The 19931-nt window shown below is 40.6% G+C and overlaps 1 protein-coding gene across 4 annotated transcripts; it reads right to left on the bottom strand.

Annotated features, from left to right (window-relative positions):
• Positions 1 to 734: 734 nt before the first annotated feature.
• Positions 735 to 19458, bottom strand: unm_sa1614 (un-named sa1614). Of its 4 annotated transcripts, none has more exons than XM_085354518.1 (28): positions 19333 to 19458; positions 15706 to 15778; positions 15484 to 15629; positions 14811 to 14885; positions 14535 to 14584; positions 14287 to 14416; positions 14108 to 14193; positions 13943 to 14018; positions 13399 to 13479; positions 13207 to 13304; positions 12021 to 12090; positions 11810 to 11897; positions 11598 to 11646; positions 11042 to 11214; positions 9702 to 9835; positions 8856 to 8947; positions 8585 to 8771; positions 8323 to 8408; positions 8111 to 8244; positions 5551 to 5618; positions 4685 to 4792; positions 3994 to 4276; positions 3716 to 3886; positions 3546 to 3609; positions 2771 to 2814; positions 1992 to 2146; positions 1437 to 1562; positions 735 to 824 (listed from the first exon to the last, which is right to left on the bottom strand). In XM_085354518.1, exons 1-28 carry the CDS (start codon positions 19456 to 19458, stop codon positions 750 to 752), a joined length of 3048 nt encoding a protein of 1015 aa, XP_085210644.1. In that variant the 3' UTR covers positions 735 to 749. The 4 variants fall into 4 exon arrangements, with proteins under 4 accessions (XP_085210644.1, XP_085210645.1, XP_085210646.1 ...); XM_085354519.1 differs by having other exon boundaries at positions 8111 to 8226; XM_085354520.1 differs by having other exon boundaries at positions 3552 to 3609; positions 8111 to 8226.
• Between the last annotated feature and the right edge of the window lie 473 nt (positions 19459 to 19931).

The following is a 19931-nucleotide window of genomic DNA, read 5'->3' as shown; positions in this document are numbered from 1 at the left end:
TAAATTCATTTTGCAAACGTGGCAGCAACACACTGCTGTGTTCACTGAGGCGATGTGATATCTTGGGACATCGAAGGCAACTGGAAGGAAATGCGAGTCTCCCATGAAGTCCACCTTTCATATCTCACTTTAGAGCTTTGGTCCTTGGCATCGCAGAGTGTTTTGTGCTATCCGGGTAAGCAGCTGTAACCAACAGATCTGATCAATAATATGGCCTGAGTCCGGGTCTATCGAAACCTAAAATGTGGCAGCAGTAGCTTGTGTGTTTTGGCTAGCCACAAATTCAGAAAACATAAATAAATTATAATAAAATCAAAAGAAAATGAGGCCCAGATTACCTTCAGAATAAAAATCCAGGGGATTGCTGTTTCTTGTGATTTGCCCTTTGTGCTTAAATATTTTTTTGCTTTTTGAGTAAATAAATAAAGTCCGGGCTACAGCAGCCTCGAGTGCTGGCTGTTTGGTCTGTCCGAGGCTGTCTCATTGTTTTTTTCCTGACCTAACTGGAGCCACATAAAAATAATGTGTTGTCTTTACTGAAGGTCATCCATAATGTTTCCATGGTAACTGAAGGCATGAGGAACACCGGTTGCTGTGACAACCGTGTCAGGACCATGAACATTTGAAGCCTCTGAACATCTGACCTGGTCCATCTGCAGATCAGGTGTTCTGATGTGGTTTGGTTCTCCAGAGCTCTGCGGTGATCTGGATTTGTGCTGGTCTGAGGTCAGCCCAGTTCTGGTTTCACATCAGTCAGACAGCGGCTGGACGAATGAGGACGGAAACAACCCTCTCTGGTCTGGTTCTTCCTCTATGTAACCATGCTACACAGAGAGAGAGAGATGTTTACCTTAATGTTCACTGGACATGTAGTCAAACAGAGGTTTGAAGAGTGAGAGCCACTTGAGTGGATCACTGCAAAATTTTGCCTTCGTATTATGTACTTTTTTTTTTTTATTCTAAAGGAGGGGTAAAGATTTGATTTTGAGCCCTGGTAACTTTTTAAGCAAAGGTAATATCAACAGTAAAACGTATACTTTAAAAAAATCTATATTTCTTTTTAATGCTCATCATAGAAAGATGATCTATAAAAGGTTCAAGAGCACTTTCACAAATGGTGATGCCATTTTTTCCAGAGAATTAGTTAATAGCAGTTTGATTTCATACATGCTGATGACTAATATAAGCTGCTCTGGCACAGGTTAGAGTATCCTAGCAAGAACTGAACCACCTTTGTTAGCAGTGAAAATCCAGCTAAACCCAAAGTTTATCCTATAAGCTTTAAATTCTCCTTACCAGAACAGGCCTCTGGGCATATGTTTCAGCTGAAGTACAGACTTAAGTTCAGAGGACAGATGAGGTCACACTGTGAGACTTTCTCCAACCCGCCGGCCGAGGCTCTAATGAGAGGTCGGGTTGGTGATACTGATACCTACCCACCAATCATTGTCCTCCTGTCCCAGGACCACCAGCACCTGGCCCTCAGAAAAGCTCAGCTCGTCATGGTGGTCGGCCTGGCAGTCATACAGCGCCTGAACCCGACGACTGGATGCTCCTCGAGGCTAATTGATACATACCAAATCAGGTGTAACATTATTGCTCATGTATCACAGTGTAGCAATTATAATTTCATTGTACTGCCAATTGGAATTTGTTCCTCTGTTGTCCAAATATGATATCGATTCACTTCTTTCATTTTATGCTCATTCTTTGTACCTTTTGCTTGCATAACTACTGTACCTGCACACAAATTATTTGAATTATACCCCTTTACTATTAAGGATTTCTTGATCATTACTATGCAAATTGTCATGACCACTGATCAAAGACCATGAGTACTATTCACAGAGAGTTGGGCAATGGCTGTAATCACAGCATTGAAAGATGATGGCAAACGTGTTGCGGAAGCAACTGGATTGTGATTTTTTTTTCTTCCTAACATTAAAACACTGCAAGGTTGATGGGACGTTAAATATTTTCAAAAATCTCACCAGTGATCTACGAGGAAGTGGTTGAGGGGCGGAGCCTCTGCTTTCACTTTCAAAGCTCTGAGAGCGCTGATTGGATGGAGAGCCATTTATTGGTGCCTTACTGTGGAGGATCTGGAAATGGGAGGAGCCACTTTCACTGTCCGCCCTCCGAAAACCTCAGACAGAAAGATTCAGGTTTTAAGTACATTCTCGTTCATACAGGGACAATAATTACATTAAATATATATTTTACAATTTCATAATAGAGAAAAAATAATCATTAAAATGCATTATTAATTAGTCATAATTAAGTTTTAAATGACCTGAAATGACTAAATTAAATTATTTTTAAAAAAAATAATGCGTTTTTGTGCATGTAAAGTAATACATGTTTGCATATATTAAATAATGTGAATATTAATCTCTAAATTCAATTCACTTCTTTGTCAGATAAAATAACCATTTTTTTGGAACAGTCACAAGCAACACATGTGCTGTAAACAAGAAAAAGCAGCAAATCCTCAGATAAGATTTTGGAATTTTCACTAAAACTGCAGATAAATTTTGTTTTAATAAAAATAAATAAATAAATAAAAAAAAAAACCATCATAGAAGTCAGTGTAAACTCATAGAAGCCAAAATGTATCCTCAGATTTTGTCTGCTCTTCTGCTCTCTGGTTAAAGACTGTAGGTGCACGCTGTCTGTAAACATTTATCACAGATAGGCATAATGGATTTAACAGACTCTTGATACGTAAAACAGACTCAGGTCTCAGAAGACGTTTTGGGACAGGAAGTACCTCTGTCAGATCGTTCAGTCAGTGAGCTGAGAGGAGAAGCTGGACTGGAAAAACAGAGAGAGACAGGGAAGAGAAGGAGTCCGTGTTATTGTCTGTGGTGTTTTGAAGCTCATCACACTGACCTGTATTTCACCTCCTATCCACCAGAGGTCAGTACAACCTCAATTTATCTAGGTAGAAACTGCTTCACTTTGTTTAAGAATAAAGTTCCAGCTTTAACCTTTTATGTCCTCTTTAATTCTTTTACAATCATGTATGAAATAATAAACCAACAATATTCATATCTGCTGTCTGTCCCAATAAATTTACTCTGACAGATTTTGAACAAATTCAAATTTTAGGATCTCTCCTAAAATTAATTTGTTTCTATTTTGCTTAAAACTTTGTTCTACGGGTTTGAATTCTGAACAACAACATGAGCAGAATAGCACCTCGGTCTGTGAGACATCCCTTCATCGCACATCCAATTATAAGCTTCATCAGCAAAGGTTAAATTTTAGCTTTTTTTTTTTTTTAAAGCTAGGATACAAAAACACAAAATTCAGTGGACCATTTTAGAACACTGGACTGTACATACAAACTCCTGTAGTGCTCCTGGAGTTTGTATTCATACAAAAAACAAAAAAAACAACAACACACTTTTACAAAATAATAAAGAGACACAACCGGTGTTGTGATCATCAATGCAGCAGCTATTGCACCAATGATGATCACAACACTGGTCATGAGCCAGATTTTTCCTGGATGTGCTCGATGCAGTGCTGTGGATACTCACACACACTTCCTGAAGGAGGAGTCTGGACCACTGTATATCCTGGGACTGGCTGGCAACCCATAATCTACACACACACACACACACACACACACACACACACACACACACACACAGTTAATAACACAGTATCCTTCTGACTGATTAATTACAGTGTGTTTCTCAGATATTACCGTGCTTACTGGACTCAGAGCAGCTCCGCTTGTGTCGGACGGCGATCGGAGAGGGAGGGGTAATCCTTCTATTTCCTGTCAGGGGAAAGAATACCTCACCCTCTCCCTCTTCTTCCTCCCCCATACCATCTCCTCCAGACGGAGGTGGAGGAGGAGGAGGAACATTGGGAGCTGAAAGCCAAAAGAGAGCATTGAGGTTTTTCATTCAGGCAGCAGGTAAAGCCAGAGAAAGACGTTGAACCAGATAAAACATTTAAAAAATGTTTATATAAGCTGACCTTTGACCCTGGGAGGCAGCGGGGGCGCAGGAGAGGATGGAGGAGGAGGTGGTGGGCTGGGGACGGAGCCAGCGGGATGGCTGTGAAGCTCCATAGCCATGGCGAGTCTCCTCCCCACACTGAGAAGGCCTCCAGCTGGTCCTCCGGGTGTTCCAGAGGAGGACAACGTGACACAGGAGGAGTTGGACTGACTGAAGCTGAAGGGACGGGAGGAGAAGGAGAAGGAGGGGGTGAAAGAAGAGGATGAGGAGGAAGTGGAGCGCTCCTTTTTCAACGGACCATTCTGAAACAGAGGGTGAAGCACATGAAGACGTTAGCAGAGAGAAAGCAGTGAACAATTTATAAAGATCGATAGCTTAAAACTCATTATGAGCATCATGACTAAACTGCAGATTTTATGCACAAAGACTTTTACTCTAACGAGGAAGGGAGCCAAACATGTTTATTTCAAACAGAGTACAAACCAATGGGCTGCACCATAACCCAATAAAATAAGGATTATTTCAAATTGTGAACTGTGCAAAACTCCGATAGCAGAGTAGAGTAAATCATAAATACAAGTAACATATCCCCCTTATACTTATATATGAAAGCAGAACATGAAGAAAAGGCAGTGACATCATTTAAATTACTCTGAGGACTTTTTTTTGTAAAAATCTCAACTCAACAGCCTGTCAGTTGCCATGGTTACCTTGTCATCAAAGTCATCATCACTGTCGTACAGGTCGTCATGACGAATCCTCCACTCGTACTCCACATGGACGTGATGGTCAAACTGGTTGGACTGGGCTTTCTGCAACTGCACACACACAGTAAAATATTTGTAAATGAGGATCACCTTCAAAGACAAGGGACAAGGCTTTAGGAGCTACTGACCTATCAGGTTTGAGCAGTATTTGACTGCATGCTGCTTAACAATCTATGCTGAGAGTAAAAGATGGTCAGTTGAGGATAGGTCCAAAAACTAGGTGCCTCTCTATAGACTGCCTTTAAAATGCCAGATTTTACAACAGAAATTCACTTGTTTACAACCTGCTAAAATAATTAGTTTCAGCTCTGTATCTGTTTTGCTCTTTTATAAAAACTACACAGGTGTTCAATGTGAAACTTTATCAACGCCTTTTGGTTAACAGGTAAGCAAGTAAGTACCGTTTCACAGGCAAACAGTCACAAACCACTGCAACAGAGTAAAAATATTAAGTGCTACAACAGCAATACAAAATCAAGTTAAAACACAGACTAAAATTAACAGGTAGGTGACTTAAGCTCACTATAGACAAGATAGTCTGCTAGCTTTGACCTCCACTTATATGACTCACTAAACTGGGGCTTTCACCATGTTTGACGCCTTTTTAAAGATATAAGATGCATTGCTGTGCAGTTAATTATAGTAACAGACCATCATTTATCTTGCTAAATACATTTTTTAAAAATTAAAAAACTAGTAATTTAGTCCTCTGGCATCTTGGTCAAATATGGTGATAACACAGTATAACAGGTGGTTACTGATTTATCAGACAGTCTGATGTGAATCTGTAATCAGAGCGATGACCTCACCAGTGCCTCACAATGGGTGTGCTTCAACCTGCGGCTCACATCCAGAGCGGTTTCTCCTAACTCGTTCTCTGAAATAAACGGTTAAGATATTAATTAATAATGAAATAATTACCAAATATCATCAGTTTATCCAAGTCACCAAAAATATTCTACATGTAAAAACTAGGGGTGCAACGATATTCGTATCGATATTGAACCGTTCGATACAGTGCTTTCGGTTCGGTACGCATATGTATCGAACAATACAATTTTTTTCAAATTTTTTTTTTCAATTTTTTTTTTTTCAAATTTTTTTTTTTTTTGTGTCCCGTTTGGATCTATAGCCATCAGAATTGTTGTCTTGAGGCCAAGAAAGATGCCAAGAGGATTTATTTTAAGTGGATCATCATATTGGTCCATTTGATTGACCTTTATTATAATTATGAATTTATTTTATTTTCAGTTGCAAACGGGACAGACATGACTGTGGGATAGGACAGGGGGAAAGAATGAAAGAAAGAGGGGGAGAGAAAGAAAGAAAACCAAAGGGGAGAAAAAAAAAAAGAATAATACAAAATTTGTAATTTATTTTATCAACTTTCCTTCTGACGATGCTGTCTGTGTTGAGCGCTCAGTGAATCTGCATTTGACTACTCCGCCTAGGCTCGAGAGTGCAGCCTAGGCGGAGTAGTCGAACGCAGATTCACTGAGCGCTCAACACGGACAGCATGGTCAGAAGGAAGAGCGCAGGGCAAGCTAGCAGACAGAAGTGGACCTCCCCACCCTCATTCAAATCTGGCGTTTGGAATTATTTTGGTTTTCATGTGACGTATGACCCTGAAGGTAAGCGAGTCATGGACTAAAGTAAAACAGTATGTTGGATGTGCCATGCAATGCTCAATTACATGGGTGGGAGCTAGTGTGTTAGCGCAGTTAGCTGTTAACGTGTTGGCCGTCTAGCCCCTCTGTATAGGGTAGCTCGTTAACGGAGATTTGCCGTGTTGTGGCGTTAAGGTTATTTCAACGAGATTAACCTGAAAGCACTAGTGGGAACACAACGAATATGACTGCACATTTACACCGACATCATCCTAGTGCAAAGACAAAAACAACAAGCATGCATGCTACAAACTTTAGCCGAGTCATTTAGACAGCTGTTAGCACAGGATTCTCCTTATGGAGACCTGATATGTTTAATATGCTGCTGAGAATATAGCCCAGAAGAAGCGGATAGTATAGCTTTTATTTTGGAAAGAGACATTTCTCTGTAATAAACTCTCTTTTCCAAAGATGAGTGATTCCTCAATCAGATACAGGGCTCGCAAAATCGCTAGCCCGACGTCCCGGGGCTATCTCTGCCCTGCCTGTCGGGCTATCGTAGGAAGGAAAAATATATGTCAATGCTTTTGCATTCTTTCAGAAATGTAGCTGGGTAATTATGTCATTGGCATCGGTGAGCCACTGTCAATATGTGACATATTGAAATCGCGTTTGAATTTGCGCTTGTTTTTTTGCTTTCACTTTGCAATCGTGCGAACTGTGTATAGAGAGCGACAGCACTGATCTGTGAGTGATGATAATTTGTGCACCAATTCCTCTGACATCGTCTTATTAATCGTTAGCTTACTATGCAAACATGACAAGTGAAATCTCCCGCAGCTTAAACATGTGAGAGGTTGATCGCGCAGAGAATCGCTGAGCTTATGTGAGTGCGGCAGGATATATATTTCACTACGATGACCTGGATGACTGAGAACCTTCACAGACAGATATATATTTTAGTTCTGCTGAGCCAAATAAGACAGGTCAGGGTGAAGAAGTGACAGCCAAAGAAAAGCTTACCACAAAACGGAGAAGTTATGACAAATCAGACTATAAGGCAAAAAGAAAGTGCAGCTTTATGGTTTCATGGACAAAAGAATTTCTGTGGCTGCAATATGACGAGCTAAAAAACAACACGCACAAGGGTTAGGGTTAAATTTAAAAACTGTACTTTTGTGTTAAAATATATATTTATAATTTTAATAAATGACAAATTAAAAAGGCATGAACATTTTTTTTTTGTATCGAAAAAATATCGAACCGTGACACCAAAGTATCGAACCGAACCGTGAATTTTGTGTATCGTTGCACCCCTAGTAAAAACCTAAAAACTGTGCGTTTTACTTATTGTCTGACAGTCCTCCTGTGTTGTTGTTTTTTTATTGGGCCTCATCTATTGGCTGGAGTCGATGGGCATGGGCGCAGAAGGCAGGTGACTCTACATGGAGAGTGAGGCTGAAGACCTACAACTCTACAGACACTGATCTTCTGTTTCAGGTTATCTTTAGTTTGTCTTTGCGATCCTTACTGTGAACCTCTGGATGATGTGGTTGTTTGAAATAAAGAGTGTTTTATCTTTGGGACAGTAATCCTGGTGAACTCGGATTATTTTGGATGTGAAGAGTCTGACATTTTTCTCATATGCTTTATCAGAATGACATTAAATAACCTCTACACACAGTTGATGCTCAACTGATAAATGAGAGCTCTGACAGATACATTATACAAGTGTGTGTGTGTGTGTGTGTGTGTGTATTACTGATGTGTGTGTTGGCTCTGGCTCTCAGCAACAGCTTCACACAGTCGGTCTTGTTGTGTAGACAGCTGTAGTGCAACGCCGTGTTTCCCGCTGATGTCTGTGTATCAACATTAGAGCTGACAAAAAAGAAAAACATGCAGGTAAACACAAAGGTACACACACACACACACACACACACTGAGGTGTAACAAAGGTTTCCATAGCAGACTGACCAGTTCTGAGCCAGGAAGTCCAGGATGTGCAGTGATGTCCTGTCAGCCAGTAGGACAGCTAAATGGAGCGCTGTCTCTCCTTTCTCCTGATGGCAAGAAAACAATCTCTTGAGATTATGTTGTTCCCAGATTATTAATACCATGCATCTTAATGTAGCTGTGCGTGTGTAGCTGATTATACCTGGGGTTTTTTATATCTGTATGTGTGTGCGTGCAATCCAACATGCACATCAGTGTGCCTGTATCAAGTATGTTTAGCTACCTGTATGTGTGCGTGCAGTGGCTGGCTCAGCTCTGCCCTCTGAGCGTACAGCTGGATCAGAGTGTAGATATCGCAGCTCTTGGTTGCCTCCTGCAGACGAAGTCGCAGCGCCGAAGTAGAGCTATGACTCCGCCTCACAAAGTTAACATCTTGATACTTTGACAGGATGAAGTCTTTACGCTCCGGCCTGCACGTCAAAAATATACAACATCAGATTTGTTAGAGTGTGAAATATTTCCTTTGAGTGTGTGCACCTGTGTTCGTCTCTTACATGTGGCTGTGTTGAGAGGGCTTCAGTGACGGACTCAGCAGGTTGGCTTCCAGTATTTCGTTAAAACCAGAATTACCGACATTCCTGGCCAACTGGGAGATACAGAGAGAGAGAGAGAGCTCACAGTCAAGGGCAAACAACATGAGGGCCATGTAATACCCATTCAGTGGGTATTGTATCAAGAATAAGAATCATCATGATTTTTAACCTCAGAATAAGCTAGATTGGATTAGTTGGGGGACTCTCTCCCAACTCTGTGTGAACGGTACTCATGGCTAGTTTCAGTCATGACTGAAGTAGTAATTTGGATGAGTGACGAAACGTTTCTCCCACTGAAAACGCTACGCCCAGATGAACAGAATCAACTTTTGGGGATTTACTTACCTGGATGATTGAGAATGCATCGAGATGTAACGTTACAATCTTTTTCAGTTTGTCAGAGGTCACTGCTGACTGAGAATTGGAACTTATTATGTCTTGCATGGATATAAATCTCTTCTCTGAATTAACATTAAATAACCAAGTTTGACATTTAGTTAAATATTTTCTAACATTACATATGTCAGAATAAACCACACTGCACTGAAATAGTAAAGATCCAGCTGCAAAGCAATGGAAATGCACAGCAGGAAAAAAAAGACTCTAAACGTTGAAACTACCTGAGAGTTTATCTCTACAAATGTCTTTGATAACTGTTCACAAAGCTAACTGAAACTATGACACATGCTAATGACAGTTCTCAGCTGAGCACATGTAAATGCCCTGCACAGTAGCATTTCAGACGTGAACCCAGTTACACCTGGAAAGCATGACTGATAAGCTCATTAGCTAACAGGTCTGACCTACCAGCAGGTCTGAGGTTCCCAGACTGTCCAGGCTCAGAGACTGGATCCTGGAGACGTGGACCCCCATTTCCCTGTGGATGCCTGAACACTCAATACAGGTCAGGATACCCAGGTTTGTAGACAGCCACCCAGGATCTACAGTAAGAGAGGTCAAGGTCAAAGGTCAAGGTCAAATTTATTTATATAGCACATTTCCAGATAGAAGATGCTGCACAAAGTGCTTAACAATGTAAAAATGGCATTAAAAAGCAACAATGTAATACAATAATAACAATAATAGGACAATAAAAGAATTAAAATAATAACTAAAACTATTTGAAATAAGACCAAAATGCTTGGGCCATAGTGTGTTAAAAGCCAGGGCATAGAAACGTGTCTTTAGTAGTGATTTAAATCGATCAAGTGTTTGTGCAGATCTAATATTTAGGGGGAGACTATTCCAGAGTCTGGGACCTGCCACAGAGAAGGCTCTATCGCCATGAGATTTGAGATAAGTCCGTGGGATGGACAGCATTAATTTTGAGCTTGACCTCATGGTTTTTCATGGAGCATAAGCAGAGAGGAGCTCAGACAGAGAAGGAGGGGCTCGGGCATTAGGTGACTTAAAAACAAAAAGTAAAAGTTTAAATTGGATCCTGTAGGAGACAGGAAGCCAGTGTAGAGAAGCTAAAACTGGGGTTATATGCTCTCTCCGGTTGGTACCAGTTAGCAGGCGAGCAGCTGCATTTTTGACCATCTGAAGACAATGAATGGAGGCCTGGTCGAGACCAAAATACTATGAATTGCAGTAGTCCAATCTGCAAGCAAGGAAATGGTGAATGGCACGTTCAAAGACATTAGCCGGGAGGTATGGTGTTACCTTGGCTAGCTGTCTAAACTGAAAGAAGCAGGAAAAAAAAAAAAAAAGAAGCAGGACTGGACTACTGCACTCACCTGCTTATTCAATTTAAAACAATCATCAATGTAGACACCGAGGTTTTTTACATGTGTTTTACAGGAGGAGGAAAGGGGGCCCAGAGTGCCATCGATGTGATTATTGACAAAGCTGCCAAAAATGACAACTTCAGTTTTATTTTCATTTAGCGAGAGAGATTTTTTCCACATTAAAAGCCTACCTTGGCACAAACCACCTGATTGTAGAAATACAGACTGCTAATAAGAAATTATATAACATTTAGCAGATAAATATTAAATACACGCTTGGAATTAAACTAAGCTATTCATTCAACTGTCTTATTTGCCACAAAATAATCTTTCAATTATTTGCTTGATTAAATATGACACAATTAAATCAGTAATCTCTTCGGCATAACATCTAGTGTACTTTATTGGTTTGATTACCTGGTGCGCCACAGTCACAGCAGCTGTTGTTTCCCGGCATCCGTTTGATGTCATCGGTGATGGCTCGGGTCAGATCCTCCACGCTGCTCTCACTCCCTCCTCCTCCTTTTCTCCCCCCGTCCAGAGCCATACTCAGAGCCTCCTGCTTGCTGTTAGTGAGCACTGACATCCAGCTGAAAACAAACAACACTTCTTAATAATGTGTTCTCATTTTTAGACCCAAGATGATGTGAGCACCACAAGAAAAGAGTAGTCCGACAATTTACCACCATTACTATATTAAAAACACACACACGGCCGCTGACATCTCAGTCCAACCTCTCTCAGACAGCGTTTCAAGAGACATGCATCTCACTTCTTTAGGTGCAAAGTTTGTGGAGCAGCAAAGGAAACTCCCCTTCTGTCTAACTAAACATTTTCAGACTTGTAATGTTTAGTGTCTAGTGTCACATGTGCAATCATACTGCCCAAGACCTGCAGAAACATAACTCATACTGTACGTGTAAACTTAGCAGAGTGGCCCGTTAACAACCTGCCCGAAGAAAATTTTACTTACGCCACACACTCAGCTTCATCTTCAGCCAGGAAGTGGTAGGTCCGATTATCTGCAGGAAAAGGTGTATCTTATGCTTACAGAGACGTATTTATACAGTACATAATACTGATTACATGCATTTAAATTTATATTTGGATGCATGCAGTTTTTATCTTGTGTTAAATTATGTACGACTTCAGTGTACATGTAGAATAGCATTTAGTGACACTTACGAGAGATAAGGTCAAAGCATTTCTTATCCTCCACGCTGGGTTTAACCTGACATGTGAGCAGGTTGAGTCTGGTGGGAGGTTTGTTCGGCTGAAAAGCAGAAAGAACGCTGCTGATAAGATTCAGTTAAAACATAGACAGCAAAGAGAACTAAGCCAAACAGATTTTTCCTGATGTTTTTATCTCTTTATACATTTATACACATGCACTCACAGTAGCATGCGCGATGGTCAGGTAACAGTTGTGAACTGAACATTTCCTCTTCTGCCACATTTTCCTCAACCTGTAACACAAACACAGTTTTAGTCCTTTTAGTGATCCTAATAGCGCTGACTATCACCAAGTGTCTTAGTGCCCTCGCTCTGTAGCAACTTATCAATAAGGAAGACCACCCTATAGTTTTGGTGATTAGCAGATTGCCAGAGTAGCCCTTCATTTGCTTGAAACACATACTTGTCTACAGCAAATTAGTAACTGTCAGGGAATACACATTTTCCCTAGCATACTTTGGTCTCCAGTGGGTTGCCAACCAGTCACATGTGTAACTGAGGCCTTAGAAAAGCACAAGTTTCAGGTACTCTCCCTTTAAACCTCCTTTCAAACCCGAAATCTACAGCCATGTTTTATATACAGTCTGTAGGTGCACACAGAGAGATCTGTTCCCTGATTTTCACAATAAATGCAGCATCTTCCCCCATCCAACATAAATATTTTGGAAAACATCGACCAGTCTGGAGGGAACAAATTACAAAGGCCGGTTTCTTGCCATTCCATAATCCACACACACAAATATAAGTACGAATCCAGCACATGTGCAATGTCGCTCCTTGTCAGTTCAATATCTATATCGCCAGTTCACAACAGCTGCCTCAAGGCACTTCATTTTGTAGGGTAAAGACACCACAATATTAGAAAGAACAGTGAGAATAAAAGAGTGCCTTAAGCTATGAGACACAAGCCTTTAAAAGGAGATGATGCAATGACCATGATTATATAACAACATTAAACCAACGGCTGCAGGCTGATGTTGGTTAAGTGGTCCAAGAACTATTCAAATTCAAACAGTCAGTAGCACCAAAAAGCTTAAGGACACTCCATTAAGAGCACAAGTCAGATACATTTTTCTAAATGCGTTATTAATGTCGAGGAACAAATGTCGGTCAAGGTGAAGATACTTTTAACTATTTAACATTGTTTATATGAGTTGCCCTATTTTATCAACGCTTTGGTACCGTTTGTTTTTAAAATTTAAATGATTTCTTTAAAATACTGCAATTGAAAAAAAATCAGTACTACCAATGCAGTTTGCACATTAAGAGTAATTGAGGCATTTAACTTAATTGCACTGCTTTGTGAATGTTTAAAAAGGCGTGCAGGTTATTTTATGTTGTGTGTTTACCCGTCACTCTTCTTGTAGAGGAATCCTGTTCTCTCCGTCCCGTACTGTTTGTCTCCCAGCAGCTGATGCATATTGTACACCTGCTTAGGCAAAGAGTCCTACACGCGCACACACACACATGTGCAGACACACATTCATTATTTTGCATGTCCAAACAGCAAAATAGCGCACATATGTGTCTGTGTCTCTGACCTGCTCCGTGTGGACGACCGGCCTCAGCTGATCTCTGAGTGTGCACAGCTGTCTCTTCTCCTCATCCTGACGTTGCTTCACCTGCACACACAAACAGCTCACCTGCAGAGCTCAGCTAATCCAGGATCACATGCTGCTGCCGCGCTTACACCGTCCAAATCTCACTCAGCAAATTTCCATTTTTAGTTTTGGATTAAATCATCACGAGTTTACTTCTCATGGTATATTACATATGTAGAGAGCTGGAGCTGATCAGTTACTGTATGAATGGATGAGTTTTGATCATGTGACTGCAGAGACAGGGCACAACCAAGCGGCAAAGTATAGTTCCTCAAGGCTGGCTCCAAAAGGAAAGTCAAAAAGAGAGTAAATCACTTAATTTCTTACTTCATGTAATGTCTCTATTCTGTATGTTGTATTCTTCATAATAATAATTTTTTTTAAAGTAAATGACTTTATTTTAATCTCTGTGCAAATCATTAACAATCTGCCAGCCGCACTTAAAGGCTGCTGCTAGTGTTGCTGCTGTTAGCACTTCCTGTACCGTGGTCAGGACTCCGTTGAGCTCATCCATGTACTGCTTCAGCCTCTGAGTGGTGGAAACACACTCCTGCAGGAAACTGAACACAAACATAAAGATGTAGTAAATCGAACCATTCCAGTTTACTGTATGTAGCTTTGCCAAAGCTGTGTTTGTGTGAGCTCCTACTTGTTGTGGCTATGGTAGTGTTTGATGAGGTTCTGCAGAAGGTCGACTCCTCGCTTCGTCTTTATCTCATTGACCCTAATTAGATACTGAGGGAAAAAGACAAGAAGCGATTGAAGGAAAGCTGCACATTTAAAAAATAAAATAAATAAGAATGGAAATGAAGGGGAAGAGTCACTGACCTCACACATGCTCAGTTGGAAGGAGCGTCTCTCCTTCTCCAGCTCCTCCGCGATCTCTCCTCCGCTCACCTCACTCCTCACCATCCCATACTGCCGAGCTAACTCCCTCTTCTCCTTCTCCACCTGTTTACTGCACACACAGTTTCAAGACTTTAATTTAAAAATCTTCCTGCCCCTAATACAAACGTATTAAAGTTTCCAGTCTTAGATACTAGCAAATAAACATAAGTTAATTCAGTGTCACTCACAATCTGCTCTCATAATCCCTCCACGCTCTTTCAAAAGGCTTTTTCAGATCCTAGGAGACAAAGAAGGAAACTGGAATTAGAATTATTTACCTTACTGAACACAAGCAGCAGCATCCTGAGGCTAAACAGTAAAAAAAAGACTACAAAGATTCATTTTTTTTGACTGAACTCTGGTGAAATGTTGACAGAAACACTGGCCAGAGGCTCGTGACTGTTATAGTTCATACGAGTTATTTAGGTGGTATGAATGCACTAAGCAAAGATGAATGTCCTCACCCCCTTCACCTCCCTCAGGTCTCCTTTAACCAGAGAGTCCAAGAAGAAGTTGATGTTGTGGAGCATGCTCTTTAGCTGAACACAGAGAAACATAAATTATCTAAAGGGAAAACACATACTGCTCAAAGCCATCATGGGTAACACTATGAACTGCTTAACATGAAAAACATTAAGACAGTTTAGGTGATTATGACTTTGACAGAGAGCACAAAACCATATGACACAAGGATTGTGTCACGAGCTCACTACGGTCTACTGCCGTCCAGATGTATAGTAATTAGAACTACAGTTTGGTCTTAAGTTAGGTCCTTAATCGGACAGTGACAGTAATGTTGCTTCTGTACACCAACACAGCGGATTTAAATAAAGCAATCAAAATATGAGTACCTCATTTTCAAACCCCAGAATAACTGGACAATAAATGATAATAAAATGCACTCGTCATAACATAGAACCAAAAAGTCTGTATTTAATCATGTAGCTGATGCTGGTCAGTCAGTCATTTTGCAAATGAACTCATTATGCGCTCCTCGACATGGGGCTTTCTGTAAAGGAAGGAGGCAGATATTTTCAAACTAGAGCAAAGACTCATTTTAAGGGTTTTTTCAAACTGAAGTTACAGATTTTTAAGTAGAAACTCATCAGCTGGAGGTGTTTTGTTGCTATCACTCACCAGGTTTTTCATGGGAGAGAGGAGCTCTTTGGAAAAGTCCGCCAGGCGGCAGAAGGCGGAGCCAACCTCCGTCTCTCCGTTTGAGTGACAGTTGACCGACAGCTTCTCCATCGCGTTAATGTACTGCTCCAAATGAGACACGTGTTCTGACACAGAAATGCTGTTAGTAAAGGGAACAATACGGGGATGTGCATGTGTGCGTGTATATTTTGGGGTGTGTACCTTGACCTGATGTGTATTTGGCTTTTGCAGCTTTCTTCATCTTCTGTAGCACCAACCTGTCGCTGTCCAGAACCTGAAAAAAACAAAAAAACAAACCATACACACATTAATAAAGAGTGTGTGGACCTGCAGTGTGTGCATGTGTGTGTACATGTGCATGAAGGGGAGGTGGTAGTAATTCACCTGCTGACTCAACATACACACAGAGGACAAACTTGATGACATCGCTTGATGGCAGCAACGTTCCTGTGTGAGAACCATCGTCTGATCACTAAAAATCTCCACATGAAACTCCACAGTGAAGCTCTTCTCCCCATTCTGAGAAGATGTTAATTTTTTACCTTCAGCAGTTATTAACAGGTTAATAGTTTGTATAACTATTTCTACATGATTATTTCTGAATGTGTCAGACCACATATCTAATGGAGGCTGCCAGTTTTCATGCGCTGCTGCTTCTTATTGATTATTAAGTACTTTTTTTTTTTTGACACTACAACTTGAGTGTGGAAATGATGATTGATGGTTGTTATTATTGCAGTTGGAAATGTTAGGGTTGAAAATACTGTGTTACGTCAATAAACCACCACAAATTTCAAATTTTATCATTTAATTACATTTAAACAGCTTCAGGGTTTGCTTGATTTTTTCACATTCAACTTTCAAAGGTGTCCTTATGACCTAGATGTTGACATAAATGCCATTAAAATTAAAGAAAAGTGATAATTATGCAAAAAAATATGACAGGAACTAAACAAATGACCCTATCTGCAGCAGATTTTGGGGTATTCATAGCATTATTAATATGCTCTACTTTATTGTCAAACAGTGAAATAACATTTATCTTTGCCTGTTGGGAATTTATCTTTGGACAAGCTTGGACTGTCTATATGTTGCTTATTATTCGTGGCTTTAAAACTTTGCACACATGAAATAAATGTCACTATAAACAGGTGGTATGCCACCATATGGGTGTTTATTCTAAAATTTTTTTATAAATAATTAGAAATTATAAAATTAAATCTGTAATTTACAGTTTTTCAGCCTCCTTTGAATGCAGTACCAGTGTGCAAGCTAGAACATCCTTTACGTAATTATCCCTCTGGCCCCTTCTCTTATCATCAAATAACCATAGCTGTGAATGATTAATCTGTTGCCATGGTAACATATGCCAACACTGTTGGGGGTACATGTTTGGGGCAGAAGGGCAGTGTTTTTGAGGCCAGGCTCGGGGTCAGTAGCTCCACTGTTGAGGGAATTGCGCTGCCTGCTGGCTTGAGGGGCATCCCCATTCAAGCTCTCAGACCTCACACAGTAGCAGAGCAAATTTACAAACTGTTTAAGACCTTTAGTAGATTATAAAATGTTCTAACTTTAGACCTAATCACTTTAACATTAAGAAATTACTTCTGTATATGTAAATATTTAAAGGGCTTCAGTCCATTGAGTCTTCGGATGAAGGGTCCAAAATGTTTGCAAATTTGCATGCAAAGGGAGGTTTAGACAAAACTCGGATGTAAACATTTCATGATTTTGTTCCGCGTTTCCTTCTGAAATCCTGCAAGCACACTGCAAACTATAAGGGTGATATGAAAGTCGTGGCAGACAAATGGAAAAGAAACTGCTGTTACTGCAGAATGTTATTTTAGTCAAACTTCGTAGTGAGATACAGTCTGCTTTTTGTTTCAATTCAAGGATGTTCTGAAAGGCTGTAAACAACATGTCTGCAAATATAAGATGAGTAGTAGTTAAGGAACAGCTTTGTGCTAATTAGCCATGCTACCAATCTGCTGATTTAAAGAACCATTTGCACCCCTTGTGTTTTGACAAATTTTGCATAGCATGATTCTGTGTCTTCCTCCAAAAACTCAAAGTGACAGCAACACTTTGATTGTGAATGAAGTACAAAAGCTGGACTTCAGTGACTGAAGCATTTGTCTAACAGAAATGATCACATTTCTTCACCAATAAGCATGATAGCTCGAAGGGCGATTGACAGTAAATAAGAAGATTCATGTTTTTGATTAATAAGTAAAACATGGAAGATGTAGCTCTAGTATAGTCATTAAAAACAATGCACGAATTTAGCAAACAGTTGAGTGAATTGCTTTTTGATAAGGAATCTGATACTTTCCTCAAAGTACAGTAATACACGAATGCATTACTTTTTCTGTACGCAGTAACTAAGAATATATCTGAACTAGTAAAAATGATTGTCACCTGTCAAAACACTGCCCAGTTTACACAGCTTTTGTCTACAGCGGCTTTGATCTCGATATAATGGCGACAAGCTCAAACACTGCTGTTAAAATAAAACAGCTGAAGGGGTTTGGGCAATTTGACCAGGATGCCTTCCTGGAGATTTGTGCATCTCATTTGGTTTGGGAATGCTTCAGTGTGATCCTTGAAAACAGCTGGAGGCAGTGGTGGTGGTGAAGGAGGTGTGGGCATACAAACTGTATGAGGCCTGCCTTGTACTCCTATAGAACCAAGTGTTGAGCTGGTGGTCAATGTCATGAAACCCAGTCATGACAGTCAAAAGCTTCTTGCAATAGCATTATATAGAGGTAACATTTTCTGCAACTTCTTTCATAAATGGCTCTGAAATTTAGTGAAAATAATGAAACATCCACACAGCAGCGAGAGTTCTGGAGCCGCTCAATGGATAATATTTATAAACCATAATGTCGTCAGACCTGTGACTAAACAAATGTTAAAAGACATATCGAGGTAAAACAGTCCAACCATCAGAACTGTGTGTTATAATGTGGATTAGTCTGTTTAACAAGAGTGTGGTGAGTCTATGTTTGTGTCAAAAGGTTGGGATAAGTAGCACAGACATTTAAATGAAATTGTGAATAGCAAGCTGAAAAGCCAACAACGCTAAGCGCCAGGGGTCATCGTTAGTTAATGGAAACCGTCAATGGCAATAAATTCATAGTGCATAACCTCATGAATCACAAAGAAATTGACCTGCACACTCCTGGTCGCACACTCTGTGTCGTAGTTCTTTGACCCAACTCTCTTCACAGCGATGATCGTCGATATAAAGGCTGTTACACTTTGACACACAAGTTGATACTTGCTCTCTTTGCAAGTTTGAGGTTTTAAAATGCATTAGTCAAAGCAGGACTAAAAGGGAACCATCTAAACACAGCAGAAAGGCTGTGCTGTGCTTCACAAGGAGACAAATTTAAATCGGTTACATTTTTTTTGTACCAAGAAGAATTTTAAAAGGAATAAACTGTTTCATGCTTGCAGGCATTTATCATCTATAGTAAGTATGTATAAACAATTAATGTGCAAAGGCCTTTGTGATTTGTTAATCACATGCAAATAATATAAAAATGTTGTCATTTGTAGGAGACAGGGTTAAAAGGAAAAACTGTACATTTCACACAAAGAGGGGTTGGTATGAAGGATTGAGTGGGGGCCACAGCTGCTCATTTTCCCCGGGGACCCTGAGCACTTAGGTCCGGCCATGAATGTAGGCTAGAAGCCAAATAATCAATTTACCGTGTACGGATAATCTCATTCATCAGGTAGCCTACACCCGTCCTGTTGAATCTGCACGATAAGCATCTTCAGACTGCTACCACTACCTGCTACCCCTCCTCTGTCAGTACTGACCTCCTCCAGCAGGTAGACTGTGTTCCTGCAGCTGATCATCTTGGAGGTGAAAGAGGAGGTAGTGGGAGAGTTCCAGTCCTCCTGAACCTCCTGGACGAACTCTGATACCGACACACACTCCGGCATTGTGCTCCTGAGGCCGGTAAGGACCGGGAGAGAACCAGGACAGTCCGGAACTGAAAGACCAGTTCCACACAAAAGACCGAGGACACCAAGCGCAACGTAGAGTCACCAACAACACACAAAAATTAAAAATACAGCTGAAACGAGCCCATCAGTGGTACGTCCAGACTCCCACAGTCCCGGTAAGAGAAACTAGCATCAACTGGCTGATTTAAAAAAAGAAATGGGTAATTAAAGACCTGCTGGGTGATTCCTCCTCCGTCAGTGTGAGTGAACCGCAGCATCAGCTTCTTTTCTCCAAACAAAGGTGGTTAAACCCAGCAGCAGATGAAAGCCCACCAGCCTCTCTGCACGAAACAACCAAAAGATTAAAACGCCGCCGGTTCACTGACGTCCTAAGATCGAGTCGGTCTCCGATAGAGCGTCTTCATTGAGAGAAAACCAGCAAACCCGCCCGTGTGTGGTCAGTGTGTGAA

This window comes from Diplotaxodon limnothrissa, linkage group LG5, assembly GCF_057381915.1.
Source record: "Diplotaxodon limnothrissa isolate DT_005_m linkage group LG5, D_limnothrissa_male_GT1.1, whole genome shotgun sequence".
NCBI lineage: Eukaryota > Metazoa > Chordata > Actinopteri > Cichliformes > Cichlidae > Diplotaxodon > Diplotaxodon limnothrissa.
The sequence above is the reverse complement of the archived record's forward strand: the minus strand, read 5'-3'. Positions and strand labels throughout refer to the sequence as shown.

What these genes read in the sequence shown, in the direction of transcription:
- unm_sa1614 (XM_085354518.1), bottom strand. Translation starts at nt 19,458, where the DNA reads ATGCCGGAGTGTGTGTCGGTATCAGAGTTCGTCCAGGAGGTTCAGGAG. An exon ending in CAAATACACATCAGGTCAAG is followed by an intron (nt 15,630 to 15,705) that starts GTACACACCCCA and finishes TTTCTGTGTCAG; the next exon opens with AACACGTGTCTCATTTGGAG. An exon ending in ATGCTTTGACCTTATCTCTC is followed by an intron (nt 11,647 to 11,809) that starts GTAAGTGTCACT and finishes CTTTTCCTGCAG; the next exon opens with ATAATCGGACCTACCACTTC.